General features: G+C 44.9%; 1 protein-coding gene across 7 annotated transcripts in view; it reads left to right on the forward strand.

Moving 5' to 3' along the window:
* Positions 1–24,326, forward strand: part of LOC110536836 (cell adhesion molecule DSCAML1) — an 86,226-nt gene that overhangs the window by 45,626 nt on the left and 16,274 nt on the right. For 4 of the 7 annotated variants that reach the window (XM_036937326.2, XM_090192153.1, XM_036937327.2 and 1 more), the window contains exons 4-17: positions 3,923–4,069; positions 6,437–6,715; positions 10,542–10,817; positions 14,323–14,619; positions 15,625–15,897; positions 16,475–16,759; positions 17,010–17,129; positions 17,374–17,550; positions 21,909–22,108; positions 22,247–22,343; positions 22,448–22,576; positions 22,690–22,857; positions 23,018–23,088; positions 23,220–23,460. In XM_036937326.2, coding sequence (XP_036793221.2) covers positions 3,923–4,069; positions 6,437–6,715; positions 10,542–10,817; positions 14,323–14,619; positions 15,625–15,897; positions 16,475–16,759; positions 17,010–17,129; positions 17,374–17,550; positions 21,909–22,108; positions 22,247–22,343; positions 22,448–22,576; positions 22,690–22,857; positions 23,018–23,088; positions 23,220–23,460 — 2,760 coding nt within the window. Of the gene's footprint in view, positions 1–3,922; positions 4,070–6,436; positions 6,716–10,541; positions 10,818–14,322; positions 14,620–15,624; positions 15,898–16,474; positions 16,760–17,009; positions 17,130–17,373; positions 17,551–21,908; positions 22,109–22,246; positions 22,344–22,447; positions 22,577–22,689; positions 22,858–23,017; positions 23,089–23,219; positions 23,461–24,326 lie in introns of those variants that run through there. The other 3 variants (XM_090192158.1, XM_090192157.1, XM_090192156.1) reach the window with 2 other exon arrangements.

Genomic DNA, 24,326 nt, shown 5'->3' on the forward strand with positions numbered 1-24,326 from the left:
TTTTACACACAATGTATATAGACTATTTTATTTATTTTTTCTACTGTGTTATTGACTTGTTAATTGTTTACTCCATGTGTAACTCTGTGTTGTTGTCTGTTCCCACTGCTATGCTTTATCTTGGCCAGGTCGCAGTTGTAAATGAGAACTTGTTCTCAACTAGCCTACCTGGTTAAATAAAGGTGAAAACATAATAATAATAATAATAATAATAGGGGAGGGGGTAGTTCAGAAATGTGCCCCAAAAGTTTCTTCAAAAGGTTCTTAGAGGATCCATTAAAAGGGTTTCTTTGAAGAACCTATAGGGGTTCCCCCACAGTTTACATTTGAAGAACCCATAAAGGATACTCCAAGAACCTTTTATTTTTAGTCTGTAGGGCTAGTGTTTTCCTATGCTATTGTAAACCTGCCAGTGTGTGTGTGTGTGTGTGTGTGTGTGTGTGTGTGTGTGTGTGTGTGTGTGTTGTGTGTGTGTGTGTGTGTGTGTGTGTGTGTGTGTGTGTGTGTGTGTGTGTGTGTGTGTGTGTGTGTGTGTGTGTGTGTGTGTGTGTGTGTGTGTGTGTGTGTGTGTGTGTGTGTGTATTTGCAGGTATTCTTGTATGCATATTCCAGTACTGCAGAGTGAATGTCTTCTGAATCCGCTCAGTTTCTTCTTTCTTTCTTCTCTCAGTGACAGTCCCTCCTCTATGATCCCTTGTTCATCCCCCTCTCTCTTCTCACCTTCTCTCACCCTCTTCCCTTCCCTCCAACTCTCTCTCTGTTGATGAAGAGAGGCAGGGGAAGTCAGATAGACAGTGATATCTAATGACAAACTGTGACACTCCTACGTCCATGAAAAAATCATCCCATTCTTTTTTACATTTAAAGGACCCAGCTCACTCCAATTATTTACCTAATGCCAAGCTGCCTGGCTGAACTTTCACCCTCTAGTGTGCGTGCGTGCGTGTGTGCATGTGTGTGTGTGTTTGTGCGTGCACGCGTGTGTCAGTGCCTCTGTCTGTTTGCTTACACTGAAAGGGGGAGGGGCGGTCGAGTGACTGCACCCCAAACATCGTCACAGAAGCACCCGCAGGATGGCAAGCAGCCCCTAGCAACAGGGAGAGAGGGAAGAAAGCGCGAGAGTGGGAGGGAGGGGGAAAGACGCAGAACATCAATAAATAATGGCCCCAGTGAGGAGGTGGAAATATGGGCCTCGTTAGCTGTGTGCCTCTGCCTTCATTTGCATGTGAGGAAACGAGGCTGCTACTGACTCAAAGACTCTTACACACACTCACACACATACACACTGGCTCAGACCCACACCCTACGCAACCGGCGCTATGCAAATCGCACACTGTTTCTATGTCTCTCTCTCTCTCTCTTCCTCTCTCTCTCTCTCTCTCTCTCTCTCTCTCTCTCTCTCACAGTTGCTTTTCCTATCCTATATCTCTGTCCCTATTTTTGTCTAAAAATCTTTCTCCCTCTCCCCTCACCCCTCATATAGCCCTCCCAGGTTCTGCCTGCTACCAAACTGCAGATCTATAGGTTTGTAGTGGAATCCAGGCTCACTTGAAAGCAGTGTGATTTTGACAGTGTAGCCCACCAGTGTAGGCCTTCCTGTGCAGTGTTTGACAACAAGGCCTGAGCTCAGCAGTCTAACCCAGATAATTACAGTGTCCACTGACACACATACACATGGAACATGCCCACACTTTAAAATGTTCCCCTCACACATATAGATACACATACAGTATGCATGAACATACACACATGTGAACAAGCACACACACACACACACACACACACACACACACACACTTTCTTCTCCTACTCTTTCTTCTTTTGCTCCACCCTTATTCCTTTTAATCTTTTACACCCTGCTTGTTCTCTGCTAACCTAGTATTTCATTGACTGACAAGCCCAACCGAGAACAACAGGCCTGCGGGTGGGTAGCAGAGTGAATGTGGTTCTTCATCTAGTGCATCACTTTAGCTACATTCTCAGTTTATCCAGTCAAGTCAGCATGAATTAAAGTTTGGGGAGTACAGTGATTTAGCGATTCATATTTTACTCTGTCTGCCACTCTGCTTAACAACAGAGAGAGAGAGAAGGGATTGTGTGAAAGAGGGAAAATGTTAAGGAGGATATGTCACGAGAGATGGTTCAAGATAGAGGGATTGAATAAACAAGAGAAACAATTAAGATGGGTGGATAGTGGAGGAGATCATGTGATTAAAATGGCTCCTGTTCTGGAGGTGTCTCCATGGCACAGCACTTCTTAGATCTTTTGTTGATGGATATCTCTCTCTCTAGCTCAATCCCTCTTGCTATCTCTCCCATTACCTCTCTCTCTCTTCTCTCTCTCTCTCTTCTCTCTCCTTCTCTCTCTGTCTCACTATATTTACAATCTATACATGTATTTCCATTTCTCTCTCTCTCCCCTCTATCTCTCGCTCCCTCTAGTTCTCTCTTTCTTACTCTCTCTCTCTCTCTCTCTCTCTCTCTCCCCCCTCTATCTCTCGCTCCCTCTAGTTTTCTCTTTCTCTCTCTCTCTCTTTCTCTTTTATTCTCTCTCTCCCTCTCTCTCTTTATCTCTATCTCTCTTTATCTCTCTCCGTCTCTGTTTGTCTGTCAGTGTGTTGTGACAGTGTGGCGTGTCAGTGTTATGGGAGTTGAAATCTTAAAGTGCACATTATCCTGTAAGGATTAATTCAGGGGTGCAAACAAAGGCTGACTGTAAAATTACAGCCTACGCTGCGACTGAGCCACTACCCTCCACACACACATTGTCTGTTAGCCTGCTGCTAGCCCCCCCCCCCACACACACACACACACAACAGTGAGAGAGAGAGTAATACACCCTCTACCTGTGCTGTCTGTCAGACAACTACCGTGCAGATGTACACACTACCCTCTATACACACACACACCCTCTACCCTCCACACACACACCCTCTACCCTCCACACACACACCCTCTACCCTCCACACACACACACACACACTCTACCCTCCACACACACACCCTCTACCCTCCACACACACACACTCTACCCTCCACACACACACGTACCCTCCACACACACACCCTCTACCCTCCACACACCCTCTACCCTCCACATACACACACCCTCTACCCTCCACACACACCCTCTACCCTCCACACACACACACTCTACCCTCCACACACACACACTCTACCCTCCACACACACACTCTCTACCCTCCTCACACACACACCCTCTACCCTCCACACACACACCCTCTACCCTCCACATACACACCCTCTACCCTCCACATACACACATAACCTGACAGGCTTAGAGCCCATCAAACAGCTTTGGTGATAAACACACAGTTGCACATGAATGCTCTAGTTGTGCTCAAGCTGTTGGACTATAGCCCGGGAGCCTCTGCAGTGAACCCAGGTGAGAGAGAACGAGTAGAGGAAGAACAGCGTGTGTATGTGTGTATGCACACGTGTGTGAGTATGTGTTCATACATAGGACAGTGTTAACATTTCCCAAATTGGCAAATGCTCATTAAAATGGTGCCATCCCTCTCCTCTACCCTCCAATAATTGGGCAGGGTCTGCCAGATGGGTACAGGCTGAAAATAGGGCACAGCCTGGCAGGGTACATCACACACTGACACACGTACCAGACCTGGGCTCATCTGGCTGTGTTCTATAACAACCACAACAATACTGGAGTAGAGATGTTGATAACGTCTTTACTGTAAGTGATGGTGAGGGTTTGACCATTTTCAAGTGTTTCTCAATGTGATTGTATTGCATGTTTAATAGTGAGCTCAGCGTGTGTCCTCTAGGGTATGACAGGTTGCCAAATGTTTAGATAGCAGTCACCCTTGCCCTGACTAGGTTGTTTGTTGGGGGTATTTGAGTTATTTTAAGGCTTTGTTCAATCATGTTCTCTCTGTAACAGGTAACAGGTTCTTCCTGACGTCCTTTGGTGCTCTGTACATCTCAGATGTCCAGAAGGAGGATGCCCTCTCCACCTACCGCTGCATCACCAAGCACAAATACAGCGGAGAGACACGGCAGAGCAATGGAGCCAGGCTGTCTGTCATGGGTGAGTGGGACTGTAAAGTATGTCATTGCTCTGATTACCGCTACACAGTGTTTTGTGTGTAATAAATGTCTATGAATATGAATGAATATACACTACATGACCAAAAGGATGTGGACAACTGCTCGTCGATCGTCTCATTCCAAGATCATGGGCATTAATATGGAGTTGGTTCCCCCTTTGCTGCTGTAACAGCCTCCACTCTTCTGGGAAGGCTTTCCATTAGATGTTGGAACATTGCTTCCATTCAGCCACAAGAGCATTAGCGAGGTTGGGCACTGATGTTGGGTGATTAGGCCTGGCTCACAGTCTGTGTTCCAATTCATCCCAAAGGTGTTCGATGGGGTTGAGATCAGGGCTCTGTGCAGACCAGTCAAGTTCTTCCACACCGGTCTCAACAAACCGTTTCTGTATGGACCTCGCTTTGTGCACGGGGGCATTGTCATGCTGTAACAGAGAATCGTCTAAAATGTCATTGTATTCTGTAGCGTTGCAATTTACCTTCATGGGAACTAAGGGGCCTAGCCCGAACCATGAAAAACAGCCCCAGACCATTATTCCTTCTCCACCAAACTTTACAGTTGGCACTATGCATTGGCAAGTAGCCCAGATTTGTCCGTATGACTGCCAGATTGTGAGGCCTAATTCATTAATCCAGAGAACGCATTTCCACTGCTCCAGAATTCAATGGTGGCGAGCTTTACACCACTCCAGCCGACACATGGCATTGCGCATGATGATCTTAGGCCTACCACTTCGCAGCTGAGCCGTTGTTGCTCCTAGACGTTTCCACTTCACAATAACAGCACTTACAGTTGACTGAGGCAGCTCTAGCAGGGCAGAAATTAGACAAACTGATTTGTTTGAAAGGTCCTATGACGATGCCACGTTGGAGATAGCATGGCTGTGTTCTCGATTTTATACACTTGTCAGCAACCGGTATGGCTGAAATAGTCGAATCCACTAATTTGAAGGGGTGTCCACATACTTCTGTATATACAGTACCAGCAACAAGTTTGGACACACCTACTCATTCAAGGCTTTTTCTTTAGTTTTACTATTTTCTTCATTGTAGAATAATAGTGAAGAAATTAACACTGTTAAATAACACATATGGAATCATGTAGTAACCAAAAAAGTGTTTTAGATTTGAGATTCTTCAAAGTAGCCAACCTTTGCCTTGATGACAGCTTTGCAGACTCTTGGCATTCTCTCAAACAGCTTCTCCTGGAATGCTTTTCCAACACTCTTGAAGGAATTCCCACATATACTGAGCACTTGTTGGCTGCTTTTCCTTCACTCTGCGGTCCAACTCATCCCAAACTATCTCAATTGGGTTGTTGTCGGGTGATTGTGGAGGCCAGGTCATCAAAGGACAGATTTCCACCAGTCTGAAGTTCATTGCTCGTGTTTCTTGGCCCAAGAAAGTCTCTTCTTATTATTGTTGTCCTTTACAGCTATTCGACCATAAAGGCCTAATTCACGCAGTCTCCTCTGAACAGTTGATGTTGAAATGTGTCTGTTACTTGAACTCTGTGAAGCATTTATTTGGGCTACAATCTGAGGTGCAGTTAACTCTAATGAACTTATCCTCTGCAGCTGAGTTAACTCTGGGTCTTCCTTTCCCGTGGCGGTCCTCATGAGAGCCAGTTTCCTCATAGTGCTTCATGGTTTTTGCGACTACAAAGTTTTCCGTATTGACTGACCTTCATGTCTTAAAGTAATGATGGACGGTCTTTTTTTCTTTGCTTATTATTACCTCATGAAGCTGGTTGAGAGAATGCCAAGAGTGTGCAAAGCTGTCATCAAGGCGAAGGATGGGTACTTTGAAGAATCTCAAATGTCATTTTTTCTTTGCTTATTTGAGCTGTTCTTGCCATAATATGGACTTGCTATTCTACCAAATAGGGCTATCTTCTGTATACCACCCCTACCTTGTCACAACACAACTGATAGGCACAAACGCATTAAGAAGGAAAGAAATTCCACAAATTAACTTTTAACAAGGCACACCTGTTAATTGAAATGCATTCCAGGTGACTACCTCATGAAGCTGGTTGAGAGAATGCGAAGAGTGTGTAAAGCTGTCATCAAGGCAAAGGATGGCTACTTTTAAGAATCTGAAATATGAAATATATTTTGATTTGTTAACACTTTTTTGGTTACTACATGATTCCATATGTGTTATTTCATAGTTTGATGTCTTCACTATTATTCTACAATGTAGAAAGTAGTATGAATAAAGAAAAACCCTTGAATGAGTAGGTGTGTCCAAGCTTTTTACTGGTACTGTATAGTGTATGTTGTAAACATCCCATCCCCTACCCCAGTCCAAAGTCTAACCTGTTACCCCCCCCCCCCCCCCTCCAGACCCCACCGAATCGTCTCCCTCTATCCTGGACAGTTTCCAGGCGGGGGAAGTCCCGGCTGGTCAGAGTGTGGAGCTCCCCTGCATGGCAGCAGGGTACCCCAGCCCCACGGTGCGTTGGCTAAAGGACGGGCGCCCGCTGCCCTCCGATGCACGCTGGACGCGGCGCCTCACGGGTCTGACCATCAGTGACCTCAGGCAGGAGGACAGCGGTAGCTACGCCTGTGAGGTCACCAACAGCTTCGGCTCGAAGGAGGTGTCCGGAGCACTCTATGTCATAGGTGAGGAGAGGGGGGGGGGGGGGGGGGGGGTTGGCAAAGGGGAAATAAGTTTGGCACAAACCCGCAAAACAAATTTTATTAGCAGATGTTATTGCAGGTGTAGCAAAATGCTTGTGTTCTTAGCTCCAACAGTGCTGTAATATCTAACAATTCACAACAATACACACAAATCTAAAAGTAAAAGAATGCAATTAAGAAATATATAAATATTAGGACGAATAATGTCAGAGTGGCATTGACTAAAATTCAGTAGAATAGAATGCAGTATATACAGTTGAAATCGGAAGTTTACATATACCTTAGCCAAATACATTTAAACTCAGTTGTTCATAATTCCTGACATTTAATCCTAGTAAAGATTCCCTGTTTTAGGTCAGTTAGGATTACCACTTTATTTTCAGAATGTGAAATGTCAGAATAATAGTAGAGAGAATGCTTTATTTCAGCTTTTATTTCTTTCATCACATTCCCAGTGGGTCAGAAGTTTACATACACTCAATTAGTATTTGGTAGCATTGTCTTTAAATTGATGAACTTGGATCAAATGTTTTGGGTAGCCTTCCAGAAGCTTCCCACAATAAGTTGGGTGAATTTTGGCCCATTCCTCCTGACAGAGCTGGTGTAACTGAGTCAGGTTTGTAGGCCTCCTTGCTCGCACACGCTTTTTCAGTTCTGCCCACAAATTTTCTATAGGACTGAGGTCAGGGCTTTGTGATGGCCACTCCAATACCTTGACTTTGTTGTCCTTAAGCCATTTTGCCACAACTTTGGAAGTATGCTTGGGGTCATTATCCATTTGTAAGACCCATTTGCGACCAAGCTTTAACTTCCTGACTGATGTATTGAGATGTTGCTTCAATATATCCACATAATTATCCTGCCTCATGATGCCATCTATTTTGTGAAATGCACCAGTCCCTCCTGCAGCAAAGCACCCCCACAACATGATGCTGCCACCCCCGTGCTTCACGGTTGGGATGGTGATCTTTGGCTTGCAAGCCTCCCCCTTTTTCCTCCAAACATAACGATGGTCATTATGGCCAAGCAGTTCTATTTTTGTTTCATCAGACCAGTGGACATTTTTCCAAAAAGTATGATCTTTGTCCCCATGTGCAGTTGCAAACCATAGTCTGGCTTTTTTACGGTGGTTTTGGAGCAGGGGTTTCTTCCTTGCTGAGCGGCCTTTCGGGTTATGTCAATATGGGACTCGTTTTACTGTGGATGTATATACTTTTGTACCTGTTTCCTCCAGCATCTTCACAAGGTCCTTTGCTTTTGTTCTGGGATTGATTTGTACTTTTCACACCAAAGTACTTTCATCTCTAGGAGACAGAATGCGTCTCCTTCCTGAGAGGTATGACAGCTGCGTGGTCCCATGGTGTTTATACGTGCATACTATTGTTGGAAAATTACTTGAGTCATGCACAAAGTAGATGTCCTAACCGACTTGCCAAAACTAAGAGTATGTAAACTTCCGACTTCAACTGTACATATGAGATTAGTAAAGCAGTATGTAAACATTATTAAAGTGGCCAGTGAATCCAAGTCTATGTATAGGTAGCAGCCTAAGGTGCAGGGTTGCGTAACCGGGTGGAAGCCGGCTAGTGGTGGCTATTTAACAGTCTGATGGCCTTGAGATAGAAGCTGTTTTTCAGTCTCTCGGTCCCAGCCTTGATGCACCTGTACTGACCTCGCCTTCTGGATGATAGCGGGGTGAACAGGCCGTGGCTTGGGTGGTTGATGTCGTTGATCTTTTTGGCCTTCCCGTGACATCAGATTCTGTAGGTGTCCTGGAGGGCAGGCAGTGTTCCCCCGGTGATGCGTTGGGCAGACCGCACAACCCTCTGGAGAGCCCTGCGGTTGCGGGCAGTGCAGTTGCCCTACCAGGCGGTGATACAGCCCGACAGGATGCTCTCAATTGTGCACCTGTAAAAGTTTGTGAGGGTTTTAGGGGCCAAGCCAAATTTCCTCAGCCTCCTGAGGTTGAAGAGGTGCTGTTGCGCCTTCTTCACCACACTGTCTGTGTGGGTAGACTATTTCAGATCTCCAGTGATATGTACGCAGAGGAACTTGAAGCTTACCATTTTCACCACTGCGGTTTCCGTCGATGTGGATAGAGGCATATTCCCTGTGCTGTTTCCTGAAGTCCACAATCAGCTCCTTTGTTTTGTGAACAGCATTATTACATAGGTATTCCTCTTGTCCAGAAGGGATAGGGCAGTAGGTAGTGCGATGGCTATTGCATCGTCTGTGGATCTATTGGGGCGGTAAGTAAATTGAAGTGGGTTTAGGGTGTCAGGTAAGGTAGAGGTGTTATGATCCTTAACTAGCCTCTCAAAGTACTTCATGATAACAGAAGTGAATGCTTCTGTCATTTAGTTCAGTAACCTTTGCTTTCTTGGGTATAAGAACAATGCTGGACATCTTGAAGCAAAAGGGGACAGCAGACTGGGATAGGGAGACATTGAATATGTCCGTTAACACTCCAGCATGATCTGAGGATGTTCTGAGGATGTGGCTAGGGATGCCATCACGGCCGGCAGCCTTGTGAGGGTTAACACGCTTAAATGTCTTACTCACGTCGGCCACGGAGAAGGAGAGTCCACAGTCCTTGGTAGCGGGCCGCGTCGGTGGCACTGTGTTATCCTCAAAGCGTGCGAAGAGCGTTTAGCAATGTGGCTGGTTTTCCCTTTGTAGTCTGTGATTGTCTGTAGACCCTGCCACATACGTCTCGTGTCTGAACCGTTGAATTGCAACTCCACTTTGTCTCTGTACTGACGTTTTGCCTGTTTGATTGCCTTATGGAGGGAATAACTACACTGTTTGTATTCGGCCATATTCCCAGTCACCTTGCCATGGTTAAATGCAGTGTGCACTTACTGTTAATGTCAGACTGACATACAGACAGATACACTCACACCGTTTTCTGAATCGGTTGCAGACAGGCTCATGTTCTGTACTCACACACACACACACACGTTCACACGTATAATGTGAGAAATGGATCCGTATGAATGGGTGTGTAGTGTATGATGCCATGTCATATCATATCTAGACCGAGGACAGGACAGTAATGCACTGAGAATGAGCACTTCACACCACCGCCAACACCAGTCACTGTTAGAGAGATACAGAGAGCAGAGGGCGTGGGGGGTGGACTAAAATATGACAGAGAAGGAACAATGAAACATGTAAATTGAAGTATATCTTTCATAGAGAAAGGAAGAATGAGAGAGAGAGAAACAGATTTATAAAAACACAGAGAAGAGAGAGAGAGAGAGAGACATAGTGCAGGAGAGATAAAAAAAAAGGAGAGAGCAGAACAGAGGCAGGCTTTGCCAGTGGGCACATCATGGCAGCACACAGTGTGACTCTGACAGGGTGAGGGGGGCTTGGGTTGCACAGCCATACCCCCCAGCACACACCACCAGCTGCCTTATTGCTCACTGACATTTACACACACACACACAGACACACACAGGCACACACACACGCACACGCACACACATATACACACACGCACACACACACACATACATATACATATATATATAGATATAGATAAATATAGATACACATATATATATATATGTGTGTGTGTGTGTGTGTGTGCGTGTGTGTGTGTGTGTGTGTGTGTGTGTGTGTGTGTGTGTGTGTGTGTGTGTGTGTGTGTGTGTGTGTGTGTGTATATGGACAGAGATGTGAAGTGAAGTGAAGTAATGTCTCCAGCTGCTTTTTTAATGACTGCCTGAAACGGACTGAGTCTCTTCAACTGATTGCGCTGTTTTGTTTTTCTGTCATGTGTGTGTTCTCTCTCCTCCCACAGACCCCCTGCGAGTGACCCTCTCACCTAAGAGTCTGAAGACGGGCATCAGCAGTACCCTATTCTTTACCTGTGCTGTGGAGGGTTCGCCAGAGTACACAGTGGCTTGGTACAGGAACACAGAACCTATAGTCCCAGACCAGCACATCTCTATACAGGGCTCCCACAATGACACCCTGCAGATCACAGCTGCTCAGAAGAGCCACTCTGGGGCCTACCAGTGCTTTGCCTCCCGCAAGGGCCACACCGCCCAGGACTTCTCTATCATACTGCTGGAGGGTAAGAGGATGAGAGAGGGAAGGAGGGAGGGAAGGTTGGATGGGAGGGTGGGAAGCAAGCAACGTCATTCTTACAGACAGGGCCGGTTCCAGGCATAAGCGACATAAGAGGTTGATGATGTTTTTTTGTTTGGAACTCAGTCTCAATTTATTACTGAGAGTATGAATAGTAAAATAACCTGGTTGCAATTTTGAAATTTGGTTGAGCATCAGCAATCTTTCTGTTGTTATGCCAGTTACTACATTTTTGATTGGTAGTTGGTTCTAGCCAGCTATCTAAACTTGTAGTAGTCATGACCGAATACTGACTGGGCACGTGCCCCTGACCTGCAGCGGGCACACATTGATTTTGTTAGCCATTCTCACTCAGATGTCATATGAGTTGTAGGAATTTAGCTTTAGAGGCCCACACCAGAGGGCAATGCAGCCCCTATTTTGACGTAATTCCTGACCTATAACGGAATTTCTCATTTAAGTTCCACCTCCGAAGAATGATGCAGGCTGCTAATACATATTCACATATTGGGGGATGGAATGTTGTGGAGATTTCCATGTGGAGGGGAGAAATAACAACAAGTAGGGCACTGATATCTGTCAGCGTAGCTAGTTAGCATGCTAACCTTATCTAGCTAGCTAATGTTATATGTTGTTGCAACACTAATCAAAAGATTAGCTAGCTGGCTGGCCTACTGTATGGCTGGTTCTGGAGCTCAATTTGGGGCAGCAGGTAGCCTAGTGGTTAGAGTGTTGGGCCAGTAACCGAAAAGTTGCTAGATCAAATCCCTGAGCTGACAAGGTAAACAATCTGTTGTTCTGCCCCTGAACAAGGCAGTTAACCCACTGTTCCTAGGCCATCGCTGTAAATAAGAATTTGTTCTTAAATGACTTGCCTAGTTAAATAAAGGTTAAATAATAAAAAATTAAAAAATACATTTGTCAAAAGGAAGCTCTGGTAATATGGATAGTCTAACTATTGAACGGTTTGGACTAGATTCTACATTGTAATGGACACAGTGCAACCTTTGGTAGGCTTCTGGCAGGCTGCGCTACAGCAATGCCACGTCAGCCTGTGCTCAAGAAGCTTGTGGAATTTTCTTTTGCGGGTGCCTTTTCATTATAGGATAGACACTTGTGATTTCTAGCTGCACCCGTCAAAGCAGTGGATCGTAGTCAAAACCATTCATCTTGGGGCATTGAGGGGAATGGGGTTCCAAAATGCAATCATATTACACACAATTTTACCATTACACTGAAAAAAAATATAAACGCAACAGGTAAAGTGTTGGTCCCATGTTTCATGAGCTGAAATAGAAAGATCCCATAAATATTCCATATGAACAAAAATATTATTTCTCTCAAATGTTGTGCACTCATTTGTTTACATCCCTGTTAGTGAGCATTTCTCCTTTGCCAAGATAATCCATCCACCTGACAGGTGTGGCATATCAAGAAGCTGATTGAACAGCATGATCATTACACAGGTTCACGTTGTGCTGGGGACAATAAAAGGCCACTCTAAAATGTGTAGTTTTGTCACACAACACAATGCCACAGATGTCTAAAATGTTGAGGGACTGTGCAATTGGCATGAATTGAATGTTAATTCCTCTAACATAAGCCGCCTCCAACGTTGTTTTAGAGAATTTGACAGTACGTCCAACCGGCCTCACAACCGCAGACCATGTGTACGGCGTCGTGTGGTTGAGCGGTTTGCTGATGTCAAAGTTGTGAACAGAGTGCCATATGGTGGCAGTGGGGTTATGGTGTAGTTAGGCATAAGCTATGGACAATGAACACAATTGCATTTTATCAATGCCAATTTAAATGCACAGAGATACTGTGACGAGATTCTGAAGCCCATTGTTGTGCCATTCACCCGCCGCCATCACCTCATGTTTCAGCAAGATAATGACGGCTCCATGTCGCCAGGATCTGTACACAATTCCTGGAAGCTGAAAATGTCCCAGTTCTTCGATGGCCTGTATACTCACCAGAGATGTCACCCTTTGAGCATGTTTGGGATGCTCTGGATTGATGTGTACGACAGCGTGTTCCAGTTCCCGCCAATATCCAGGACTTCGCACAGCCATTGAATAGGAGTGGGACAACATTCCACGGGCCACAATCAACAGCCTGATAAACTCTATGCAAAGGAGATGTGTTGCGATGCATGAGGCAAATGGTGGACACACTAGATACTGACTGGTTTTCTGATCCACGCTCCAAATTTTTATTTTTGTATTTTTTTAATCTGTGACCAACAGATGCATATCTGTATTCCCAGTCATGTGCAATTCATAGATTAGGGCCTAATGAATGTATTTCAATTGAATTATTTCCTCATATGAACTGTAACTATTTTTATTCAGTATATAAAATGTCATATATATTTTTGTTAGACAGACTAGCTCAAACATTTGTGAAACTTTACAATTATAATTTGCTAATAAAGAAAACAAACAAAAAAACAACTTAAGTTTGCACCCCCTATTTTAATTTGTTCCATGACTCAGGTGACCAAGTGTACGTTACGACAAAAAGCTGTTTGGCTCAGCCGAAAATGATCTGTTATATTGCTCAGCTCAGTCGAGACTCCGAAGAGGAAGAACTTTGCAGGTGTTTCTGATTAATAAACAATGCTATGCTGGTGGGTGGTAACATTCAAATTAAACTGTCCTGAAAAGAAACGTAGACTGAAAAGTATTAGCATGTCATAGCATAGGTTAAAAACACGGCATTGGCATGGATAATATCCAAAGTTACCACTTCAATTTCCCACTTCAATCCCAATCATACTTTGACTAAAATGATGACTTTTTGAATTTTTGCACTTGTGGGTGTTTAAAACGGCTAAACTTTCTCTCCACCCCATGGCAAAATTGATAGAATTTCAGGAAATAAGCTGTAAAACTGCAAATGATTTCTCTCTGCCCCATGGCAAAGGTAGTATTGCATTACATTCGTTATAAAATTACAAAATGTTTCTCTCTGCTCCATGGCGAAATGTGTAGAATTGCAGGAAATTCACTTTTAAAATATAAATGTTTCTCTCCACTCTCAAGAGAGGGGCCACTAAAATGTTTTGCCGCGGGGTGGGGTCCCCCCCAACCAAATCTCGCTTACAGATGTAGGATCTTCATTTTAGCCAGTTTGCAACAGCATAAAAAGAATCCTGCAGCAACAGGAAATGTTAATTATTATGTGGATTATGATTAATAGACATTTTTGTAGGGGTTGATATGTTTTTCGGAAGGGAAAATTAAGTCTGAAATTTCAAAGTGGAAATTACAAACTTCAGAAGCCTTTTTAAACCTCAAATAACCTACACGTTTAAAATGTCCTGCATTCTCCTGCAACAGAGTGATCAAATTAAGATCCTACATCTGTAACATTATCTCACATTTCCCCTCTCTCTTTCTCTCTCTCTCTTTCTCTCTCTCTCTCTCTCTCTCGCTCTCTCTCTCTCTCTCTCTCTCTCTCTCTCTCTCCATCTATCTCTCCTGTAGACGGCACTCCTCGTATCGTGTCGTCCTTCAGTGAGCGCGTGGTCGCCCCCGGTGAGCCTTTCTCCCTGATGTGTGCCTCCAAGGGAGCACCACCCCCCTCCATCACCTGGACACTGGACGACGAGCCTGTGGTGCGAGACTCCGCCTACAAGACCAGCCAGTACACCCTATCAGACGGCCTGACCGTGTCACATGTCAACGTCAGCAGCCCGGCCATCCGTGACGGGGGAGTGTATCGCTGCGCCGCACGCAACTCGGCCGGTAGCGCCGAGTACCAAGCGCGCATAAACGTAAGAGGTGCCTGTCTACTTTTCAATATACACGCACCCCACACCTGCACCTATACACGCACTGACAATAAGTATACAGTACAGAAACAGGTGGAGATGTGTGAGGAGTTAGACAAACGTGCAACACGTACACACATCCAAGACACATGCATACATGCACTAACACATACAGCGAGGTTTAGAGTCCATCATTTCACACACCCAACCCCAACCCTCCAACCGTCATCCCTCTTTCTTACTCTCTGTCTTTTTCTCTGTATGTGTGTCTCTCTCCCGCTCTCACGTCCCTGTTTCTGTCTGTCTGTGTCTTGCCCAGTGTGTGTTTCTCTCTCTCTTTTGCTGTGTGTCTGTCTACCTGGATGTCTCTCTGACTCCTGTCTCTATCTATCTGTTCTCATCAAGACCACAGCAAAGACCATGTCTGTTCTCATCAAGACCATAGGACAGTGTTACTGAGGGTAATGTAGTCAAACATGTGCATACACACCCATGCACACAATCACTTAGAAAACACATTAATAGATATTACAAATATTACCAGTATGATTGGGTTAAGGGGACATCACTAACCTCTTTCTCTACCCCTCAATCTGCCCCAATCACTCTCTACCCAACCTTTATCTTCTCCCTCCCCAACCTTTATCTTCTCCCTCCGCAACCTTTATCTTCTCCCTCCCCAACCATAATCTTCTCCCTCCCCAACCTTTATCTTCTCCCTCCCCAACCTTTATCTTCTCCCTCCCCAACCTTTATCTTCTCCCTCCCCAACCTTTATCTTCTCCCTCCCCAACCTTTATCTTCTCCCTCCCCAACCTTTATCTTCTCCCTCCCCAACCTTTATCTTCTCCCTCCCCAATCTTTATCTTCTCTGCTCCCCTTTTCTCCCATGTTCTCCTCCCCTCTCTCTCCTCTTCCACCCCTGTCTCCTCCTCCCTTTTCCCCCTTCTTCCTCCTCCTTTTTCCCTCCTCTCCTCCTCTCCCCTCTTCCTCCCTCTCTTTTCTGTGTCTCCAGGTTCTCCTAGGATCAGGGAGATGCGTGACATCACGGCTGTGGCAGGAAGGAACACCTTTATAACCTGTCGTGTGATTGGTTACCCCTACTACTCTATCAAGTGGTTTAAGGACGGCATGCTGCTGCCTGACAACCATCGCCAGGTGGTGTATGAGAATGGAACCCTGAGGCTGAGTGATGTGCAGAAGGGCATGGACGAGGGTACCTACCTGTGTAGTGTGCTCATCCAGCCACAGACCTCCATCGACCAGACTGTCCACGTCACTGTCAAAGGTAGGGGACTAGACAGGGTTGGAGGACAGGGGGTGGGGGCAAAGGTGGCATAGGTAAGGCAAAGGGGGAAGGGATGATGTGTTACACTAAATCTACCAATGACAGGATGTTACCGCTCACTCCAGTGCAATGGATTTGTTGAAAGTCACCAATGTTTGAGCAAGGTTTCTTCCTAGTCGTAAAGAGGCAATCAGCTTAACAGGGTGGTCACACCATGGTGTTAAAAGCATCTAGCTTTATGTGAATGTGTAAGTGTGTTTGTTGGGTGGTAAGCATGTGTGCATTAGGTGTGTTTGTGTGTGGGTGTTGGGGGGTCTATAGAAGTCTGTGTGTGCGTGTGCACGTGTGTTTGTATGTGTCTCTGATTTAATTAGATAAATCATAATGAGGCCCAGATTAAATCCCCCAGACGTCTTAGCTGTAGCACCACTCCACCCCCTTCCGCGACCATGGCAACGGCATGACTTCCTCCGCCAGTTGGCCTGTAATCAGAGCACCTATTATGGGCTGGTGGAGATGGAAGGGGTGTCAGGGGTGGGACCACTAACCTCTGACCTCTGTAACCTCTGCCCCCTAGTGCCACCCCTGATCCAGCCCTTTGATATCCCCTCCACGTCGGTGGGAAAGCTGATGTACATTGCCTGCGTGGTGTCGTCAGGTGACATGCCCATCCGCATCACCTGGCACAAAGACGGGCAACTCATCGTGCCTGGTTCCGCCTCTGGTGTTGGCATAGAGACCAAGGAATTCATGAGCTCCTTGCAGATCTCCAAGGTGACGCTGAAGCACAACGGCAACTACACCTGCATCGCTAGCAACGCCGCGGCAACCGTCAGCTGGGAAAGACAGCTGGTCGTCACCGGTGAGAGAGGGAGGAGGGGAGGAGAGGATGGAGGGAGGGAGGGTGAGAAGGAGAGGAAGGATTGGAAGATAAGTGGTGTTGAAGAATTTTAGAAAGATAAAGAATGAATGCATGGACAGACTGGTTATAGAAGCTGGAAGATATTAAGAAAACACAGAAGGATTGGATAATACTTGAAGAATATCCACCATTTTAGAGATGCTGTTGTCAATTATAATGACTGTACTAACTATAACCTCTCCTCCCTCAGTTCCCCCTCGCTTCGTGGTCCAGCCCAACAACCAGGATGGGATCTATGGGAAGGCAGGAGTACTAAACTGTTCTGTGGAGGGATACCCCCCTCCCAAAGTCATGTGGAAACACGCCAAAGGTAAAGACCAACACCCTGCAGCACTAACAACATCAGCTATCGAACTGTCTACTATTCTATGTATCATAGTGAAAGAACTTGTACAATAAAGTTTAATTGATGATGGAAGATAAAATTAGCAAATGTTTTTATTTTTATTCTCTACTGTAACATCATAACTAATGTACATCCAAGCGTAAGATTAGAGACCATTATAACCATGCATAAGTTTGACTTGACACGACCGTGCCGTTCCTCCCTGTAGGTATAGGGAACCCCCAGCAGTACCACCCTGTGCCTCTGACTGGTCGGATCCAGATCATGTTCAACGGCTCCCTGCTGATTCGGCACGTCCTAGAGGACGACCGGGGATACTACCTCTGTCAGGCCTCCAATGGAGTGGGCTCTGACATCAGCAAGAGCATGGTCCTCACCGTCAAGAGTGAGTTCATCTGTCTCTCACTAGGTCTCTCTCTCTCCCTCTCTCTCTCGTTCTCTCTTTCTTTCTTCTTTTCTCTCATTCTCTCTCAATTCAATTCAAGTCAAGGGGCTTTATTGGTATGGAAACATATGTTTACATTACCAAAGCCAGTGAAATTGATAAACAAAAGTGAAATAAACAATAAAAAGTCAACAGTAAATATTACTGTTCCAGAATAACATTTCAAATGTCATATTATGTCTATATACAGTGTTTTAACGATGTGCAAATAGTTCAAGTTTAAAAAAGGGAAAATATATAAACATAAATATGGGTTGTATTTACAATGGTGTTTGTTCTTCACTGGTTGACCTTTTCATGTGGCAACAGGTCACAAATCTTGCTGCTGTGATTGCACACGCTGGTATTTCACCCAATAGATTTGTTAGTTTATCAAAATTTGATTTTTTTTCAAATAGTTATTTGTGCGTCTGTATAATCTGAGGGAAATATGTGTCTCTAATATGGTCATACATTTGTCAGGAGGTTAGGAAGTGCAGCTCAGTTTCCACCTCATTTTGTGATCAGTGTGCACATAGCCTGTCTTCTCTTGAGAGCCAGGTCTGCCTACGGCGACCTTTCTCAATAGCAAGGCTATGCTCACTGAGTCTGAACATAGTCAGCTTTCCTTAATTTTGTGTCAGTCACAATGGTCAGGTATTCTGCCACTGTGTAGTCTCTCTTTAGGGCCAAATAGCATTCTATTTTGCTCCGTTTTTAGGTTAATTCTTTGCAATGTGTCAAGTAATTATCTCTTTGTTTTCTCCTGATTTGGTTGGGTCTAATTGTGTTGCTGTCCTGGGGCTCTGTGGGGTGTGATGTGTTTGTGAACAGAGCACCAGGACCAGCTTTTTTAGAGGACTCTTCTCCAGGTTCATCTCTCTGTCGGTGATGGCTTTGTTATGGAATGTTTGGGAATCGCTTCCTTTAAGGTGCTTGTAGAATTTAACGTCTCTTTTCTGGATTTTGATAATTAGCGGGTATCAGCCTAATTCTGCTCTGCATGCATTATTTGGTGTTTTACGTTGTATGAGGAGGATATTTTTTTCAAAATTCTGCGTGCATAATCTCAATTTGGTGTTTCTTGGTTGGTGAGTGGTCCTCAGACATCACAACCAAAAAAAAGGCAATGGGTTCTATAACCGATTCAAGTATTTTTAGCCAGATCTCAATTGGTATGTGAAATTTTATGTTCCTTTTGATGGCATAGAAGGCTCTTCTTGCCTTGTCTCTCAGATTGTTCACAGCTTTGTGGAAGTTACCTGTGACACTGATGTTTAGGCTGAGGCATGCATAGTTTTTTGTGTGCTCTAGGGCAACAGTGTCTAGATGGAATTTGTATTTGTTTTCCAGGCAACTGTACCTTTTTTGGAACACCCTTATTTTGGTCTTACTGAGATTTACTGCCGGGGCCCAGGTCATTCAGGGTCCAGGTCTGTCAGGGCCTAAGTCTGTCAGGGCCCAGGTCTGACAGAATCTGTGCAGATCTGGGTGCTGCTGTAGGCCCTCCTTGGTTAGGGACATAAGCACCAGATCATCAGCAAACAGTAGACATTTGACTTCAGATTCTAGTAGGGTGAGGCCAGGTGCTGCAGACTGTTCTAGTGCCCTCACCAATTTGTTGATATGTATGTTGAAGAGGGTGGGGCTTAAGCTGCATCCCTGTCTCACCCCACGTCCATGTGGAAAGAAATGTGTGTTTTTTTGCCCATTTTAACCGCACACTTGTTGTTTCTGTACATAGATTTTATAATGTTTGATGTTTTTCCCCCAACACCACTTTCCATCAATTTGTATAGCAGACCCTCATGCCAAATTGAGTCAAAGGCTTTTTTGAATTCAACAAAGCATAAGAAGACTTTGCCTTTGTTTTGCTTTGTTTGTTTTTGAATTAGTGTGTGCAGGGTGAATTTGTGGTCTGTCGTATCGTAATTTGTTAATAAGCCAAATGTACGTTAGCTCAGTTCATTGTTTTTACTGAGTTTGCTGTTAATGATAATGCAGAGTATTTTCCCAAGGTTGCTGTTGACCAATATCCCACGATAGTTATTGGGGTCAAATTTGTCTCCACTTTTGTGGATTGGGGTTATCAGTCCTTGGTTACAAATATTGGGGAATATGCCAGAGCTGAGGATGATGTTAAAACGTTTGGAATTTGTGGTCTGTCTATTTGATAATTTTATGTACTGTAGTATGCCATCAACACCACAGGCCTTTTTGGGTTGGAGGGTTTGTATTTTGTCCTGTAGTTCATTCAATGTAATTGGAGAATTCAGTGGGTTCTGGTAGTGTTTAATAGCTGATTCTAAGATTTGTAATTGATCATGTATATGTTTTTGCTGTTTGTTCTTTGCTATAGATCCAAATGATTGGAGACTGGGTTTATTCACATCCACATTCTGGATAGATAACTCTTCGTTTTGTTGTTTGTTTAGTGTGTTCCAATTTTACCAGAAGTGGTTTGATTCTATGGATTCTTCGATTACATTGAGCTGATTTCTGACGTGCTTTCTGACGTGCTTGTTCCTTCTTTTTCCGTAGTGTATTTCTCTATTGTTTTAGTGATTTAGCACAGTGAAGACACAGACTCAGGTTGTCTGGATCTCTATGTTTTTGTTTGGATAGGTTTCTCAATGTCTTTCTTAGGTTTTTTAATTCTTCATCAAACTATTTGTCATTGTTGTTAATTTTCTTAGGTTGTCTGCTTGAAATTGTTTGATTTGATAAGGGAAGCTGAAAGGTCAAATATACTGTTTAGGCTTTTTACTGCCAAGTTTACACCTTCACTATTACAGTGACATTTTTTTGCACAGGAAGTTGTCTAAAAGGGATTGAATTTCTTAATATTATACAGTTCCTTTGGCTGTTATGCCTCATGATTGAGTATTGCTCTGTTCAGGTAGACTGTGATTTTGCTGGGATCTAATAGGGGTGTTAGTGGGCTGACTGTGAAAGCTCTGAGAGACTCTGGGTTGAGGTCAGTGATGAAGTAATCTACAGTAATACTGCCAAGGGATGAGCTGTAGGTGTATCTACCATAGGAGTCTCCTCGAAGCCGACCATTGACTATGTACAGACCCCGCGTGTGACAGAGCTGCAGGAGTTGTGACCCATTTTTGTTGGTTGTTTTGTCATAGTTGTGTCTAGGGAGGCATATTTGGGAGGGAATACTGTTTGCTGGGAGTGTCAGGTTCTTGTCCAGTTTTGGCATTTAGGTCGTCACAGACTAGTACATGTCCCTGGACCTGGAAATGGTTGATCTCACCCTCTAGGATGGAGATGTTGTCATTGTTAAAGTATGAGGATTCTATTGGAGGGATATAGGTAGCACACGTGAGGACATTTTTCTCTGTGGCGATAATTTCTAGCCAGATGTAAAATGTTCCTGTTTTGACTAATTTAAAAGAGTGTGTTAGGTCTGCTCTATACCAAATTAGCACACCCCCTGAGTCTCTTCCCTGTTTCATACCTGGTAGTTTAGTGGATTGGACTACCAGCTCTCTGTAACCTAGAGGGCAACCAGTGGGTCCGTCTCCTCTATACCAGGTTTCTTGTAGGATGACAATGTCTGTATTTCCAATTTATTTTATGAAGTCTGGATTCCTGCTCTTTAGGCCAAAGTCAGATGACCTCAGACATTGTATATTCCAGAATGAGATAGTAAAATATATGTGTTCCATAGTGTCTAGTGTTTCGTGTGGTTTAGGCCCAGACCATTACAGTAGGCGTGAGCAGAGCATGTTGTCTCACTCTGTCTCTCTCTTTCTCTATTTCATTTTCTCTCATTCTCTTCCTCACACTTGTCATTCATCCCCCCCTCCTGTTTGACCCCAGCCCTGGGCTACACTTCATTAACCCTCTTCAGGAGGAGGGTTGGCTCTAAACTTAAATACCACTCTCTCTAAGTCTCCCGGACTGGTGTGTGTGTCTGTGTGTGCATGTTGATTGATTTGTTCCTCCAGTCTGTGTGTCTTTTTGTCTGTCTATGGCTGTGGTGGGGAAGGAAAGGTTCTGATGAATTAGTGATGAAAACAAAACAGCAGGAACCCTTCAGATCAATAACCCATGTTGGCAAAGAGGAGGGAAGGAGAGGAGGGAAGGAGGTAGACAGGGAAGAGAGGAGGGGGTGTGAGAGGGCCACGGGGTCTCGGAGCGTGAAATGAAAATAGAGAGTGATGGAGGGAATAAATTGAGATTTCTATTTTCAACACACCTGTACAGTACCTTGATTTTTCTAATACCCATCCCTCTTTCCTTCTCTCATTCCCCCATATCTATTCATCACATTCATTAATATTTCTCTCTGTGTGTGTCTCCAGTTCCAGCCATGATCACGTCGCACCCCAACACCACCATGGCCATCAAGGGCCAGATGAAGGAGCTGAACTGCACAGCGCGGGGCGAGCAGCCCATCATCATCCGCTGGGAGAGGGGCGACACTGTCATCGATGCCGAGAGGAACCCCCGCTACTCCATCACCATCAACAAGAAGGGAGACGAGGTTATCTCCACACTCAAGGTCAGACACTGAGGAAAGAGGGTAAAATGTTGAGAGAGAATTGACATTGGAGGGCATTAGAATTTAGAATTTTAGCCCAATTGAGTTGAGATCAGAGTACAAAAAGGGTTATTTTGTGTGTTGCTGTCCCCCATGTAGCTGAAGCCAGCGGAGCGCGGGGACTCAGTCTTCTTCTCCTGCCACGCCATCAACTCATACGGAGAGGGGCGAGGACTCATCCAACTTACCGTGCAAGGTGCCTATCTCTCGCACTCTGCTATTACTGCACATAGGCTCACTGTTGACCGACCAGTGATTAAGGTTAAATGTATACCCAACCTCCTCCTTTAACACACACAGAGCCTCCTGACCCTCCTGAGTTGGAGGTGAGAGAGGTGAAGGACCGCAGTATGAACCTGCGCTGGATCCAGAGGTTCGATGGCAACAGCATCATCACCAGCTACGACATCGAATATAAGAACAAGTCTGGTACGAGTCCAACCAGTCCAACCCTGTAAACCCTCACATCCCAATTGTCCTCGATCTAACTCCCTTTTCTCTGGTCCTCTAATGTTCTCTCTATCTGCTTCTATTTGTTACAGATACTTGGGATCACAAGTACACCACCAGGAACATCTCCCCCACTAACAACCAGGCTAACATCGTGGAGCTGCACCCTGCCTGTGTCTACAGCATCCGCATGTACTCCTTCAACAAGATCGGACGCAGCCAGCCTAGCAAGGAGCTCACCATCAGCACTGAGGAAGCACGTAAGTCTAACCGCAAACACGCACGCAAACACACACACATGCACAAGCACGCACACAAGCACACACACAAACATACACACACACAGAGACACACACTTATTTAAAATTATGTCTTGTTTGGTGCTATTGAAACCCTTATTTCAACCTCTCACCTCAACAGAACCTGATGGGCCCCCTATGGAAGTGATCCTCCAACCAATGACGTCTCAGAGCATACGGGTCACATGGAGGGTAAACTTCATTAACCATCATGCCTCTCTTCCTTTATGCTGTAATTCCATAATAAGTGAGACATTCAAACTAACTGTCATTAATCTACAGTCAGGTTCCTAACAGAGCTGTCCCTTGCCTCTCCCTCTCAGGCCCCCAGAAAGGAGCTTCAGAACGGGTTGATCCGGGGGTACCAGATCGGTTACCGTGAGAATGGGCCGGGCAGTAACGGCCAATACAGCATTGTGGAGATGAAGGCCACAGGGGACAGTGAGGTGTACACCCTGGACAACCTGAAGAAGTTTGCCCAGTATGGAGTGGTGGTCCAGGCCTTCAACAGGGCTGGCACTGGTCCCTCTAGCACTGAGATCAACGCTACCACACTGGAGGATGGTAAGACCGGAGGGAGGGAGGTTAGGGAAAGAGGGGGATAGATGATGGTAGAGGGAGGGAGCTAGAGAGAGAGAGAGATCTAGAGAGAGATCTAGAGAGAGATCTAGAGAGAGATCTAGAGAGAGATCTAGAGAGAGATCTAGAGAGAGATCTAGAGAGAGATCTAGAGAGAGATCTAGAGAGAGATCTAGAGAGAGATATAGAGAGAGATAGCGAGAGAGAGAGATTCATACTTTGCTAGTACAACGGGTAGATTTCTTTAAGTTGTCAACAGGAATAGAAAATAGAGTCCAATCATGTAAGAATAGAGTGGAAAAGCAGTAAATAAAGATGCACCCACACATTGATTCAGTTGTGCAAACACTCTCACACACAGTCTCTGAGACAAAATGGAGGAAATGAACATGCAGCACATCCCCCATCATTCTCCTGTTTTAATTAGCTCCCTCAGTAGACTGAGAGAGCGAGAGACCCCATTACTCTCTGAATATGCCTGCCCACTCTACCTCTCTCTATCTCCCTCTCTCTCTGTCTCGTCCTCTCCCTCTCCCTCTCTCCCCTTCATTGGTTATCTCTATATCTCCCTCTCTCTCTCTCTCTCTCGTCCTCTCCCTCTCTCCCCTTCATTGGTCATCTCTCTATTCCCTCTCTCGTTTACACCATTTTTTTGTTGATTCATTCAATTTTTTCTCTCCTGAATCTATTTCTCCCTTTGCTTTCATTGGGTGATCCCCCTTCTCCTTCTTTCTCTACTCTCTGTTTTATCTTTACATCAGACAGACAACATCTTAGTCCCTCAGTCTCCCCCCGTGTGTACAGCCTTAATGATAGAGATAGATGTAGATCCTGATTATGATAATTAGTTA

Source organism: Oncorhynchus mykiss, chromosome 12 (genome assembly GCF_057628025.1).
Source record: "Oncorhynchus mykiss isolate SJ-2025 chromosome 12, ASM5762802v1, whole genome shotgun sequence".
NCBI lineage: Eukaryota > Metazoa > Chordata > Actinopteri > Salmoniformes > Salmonidae > Oncorhynchus > Oncorhynchus mykiss.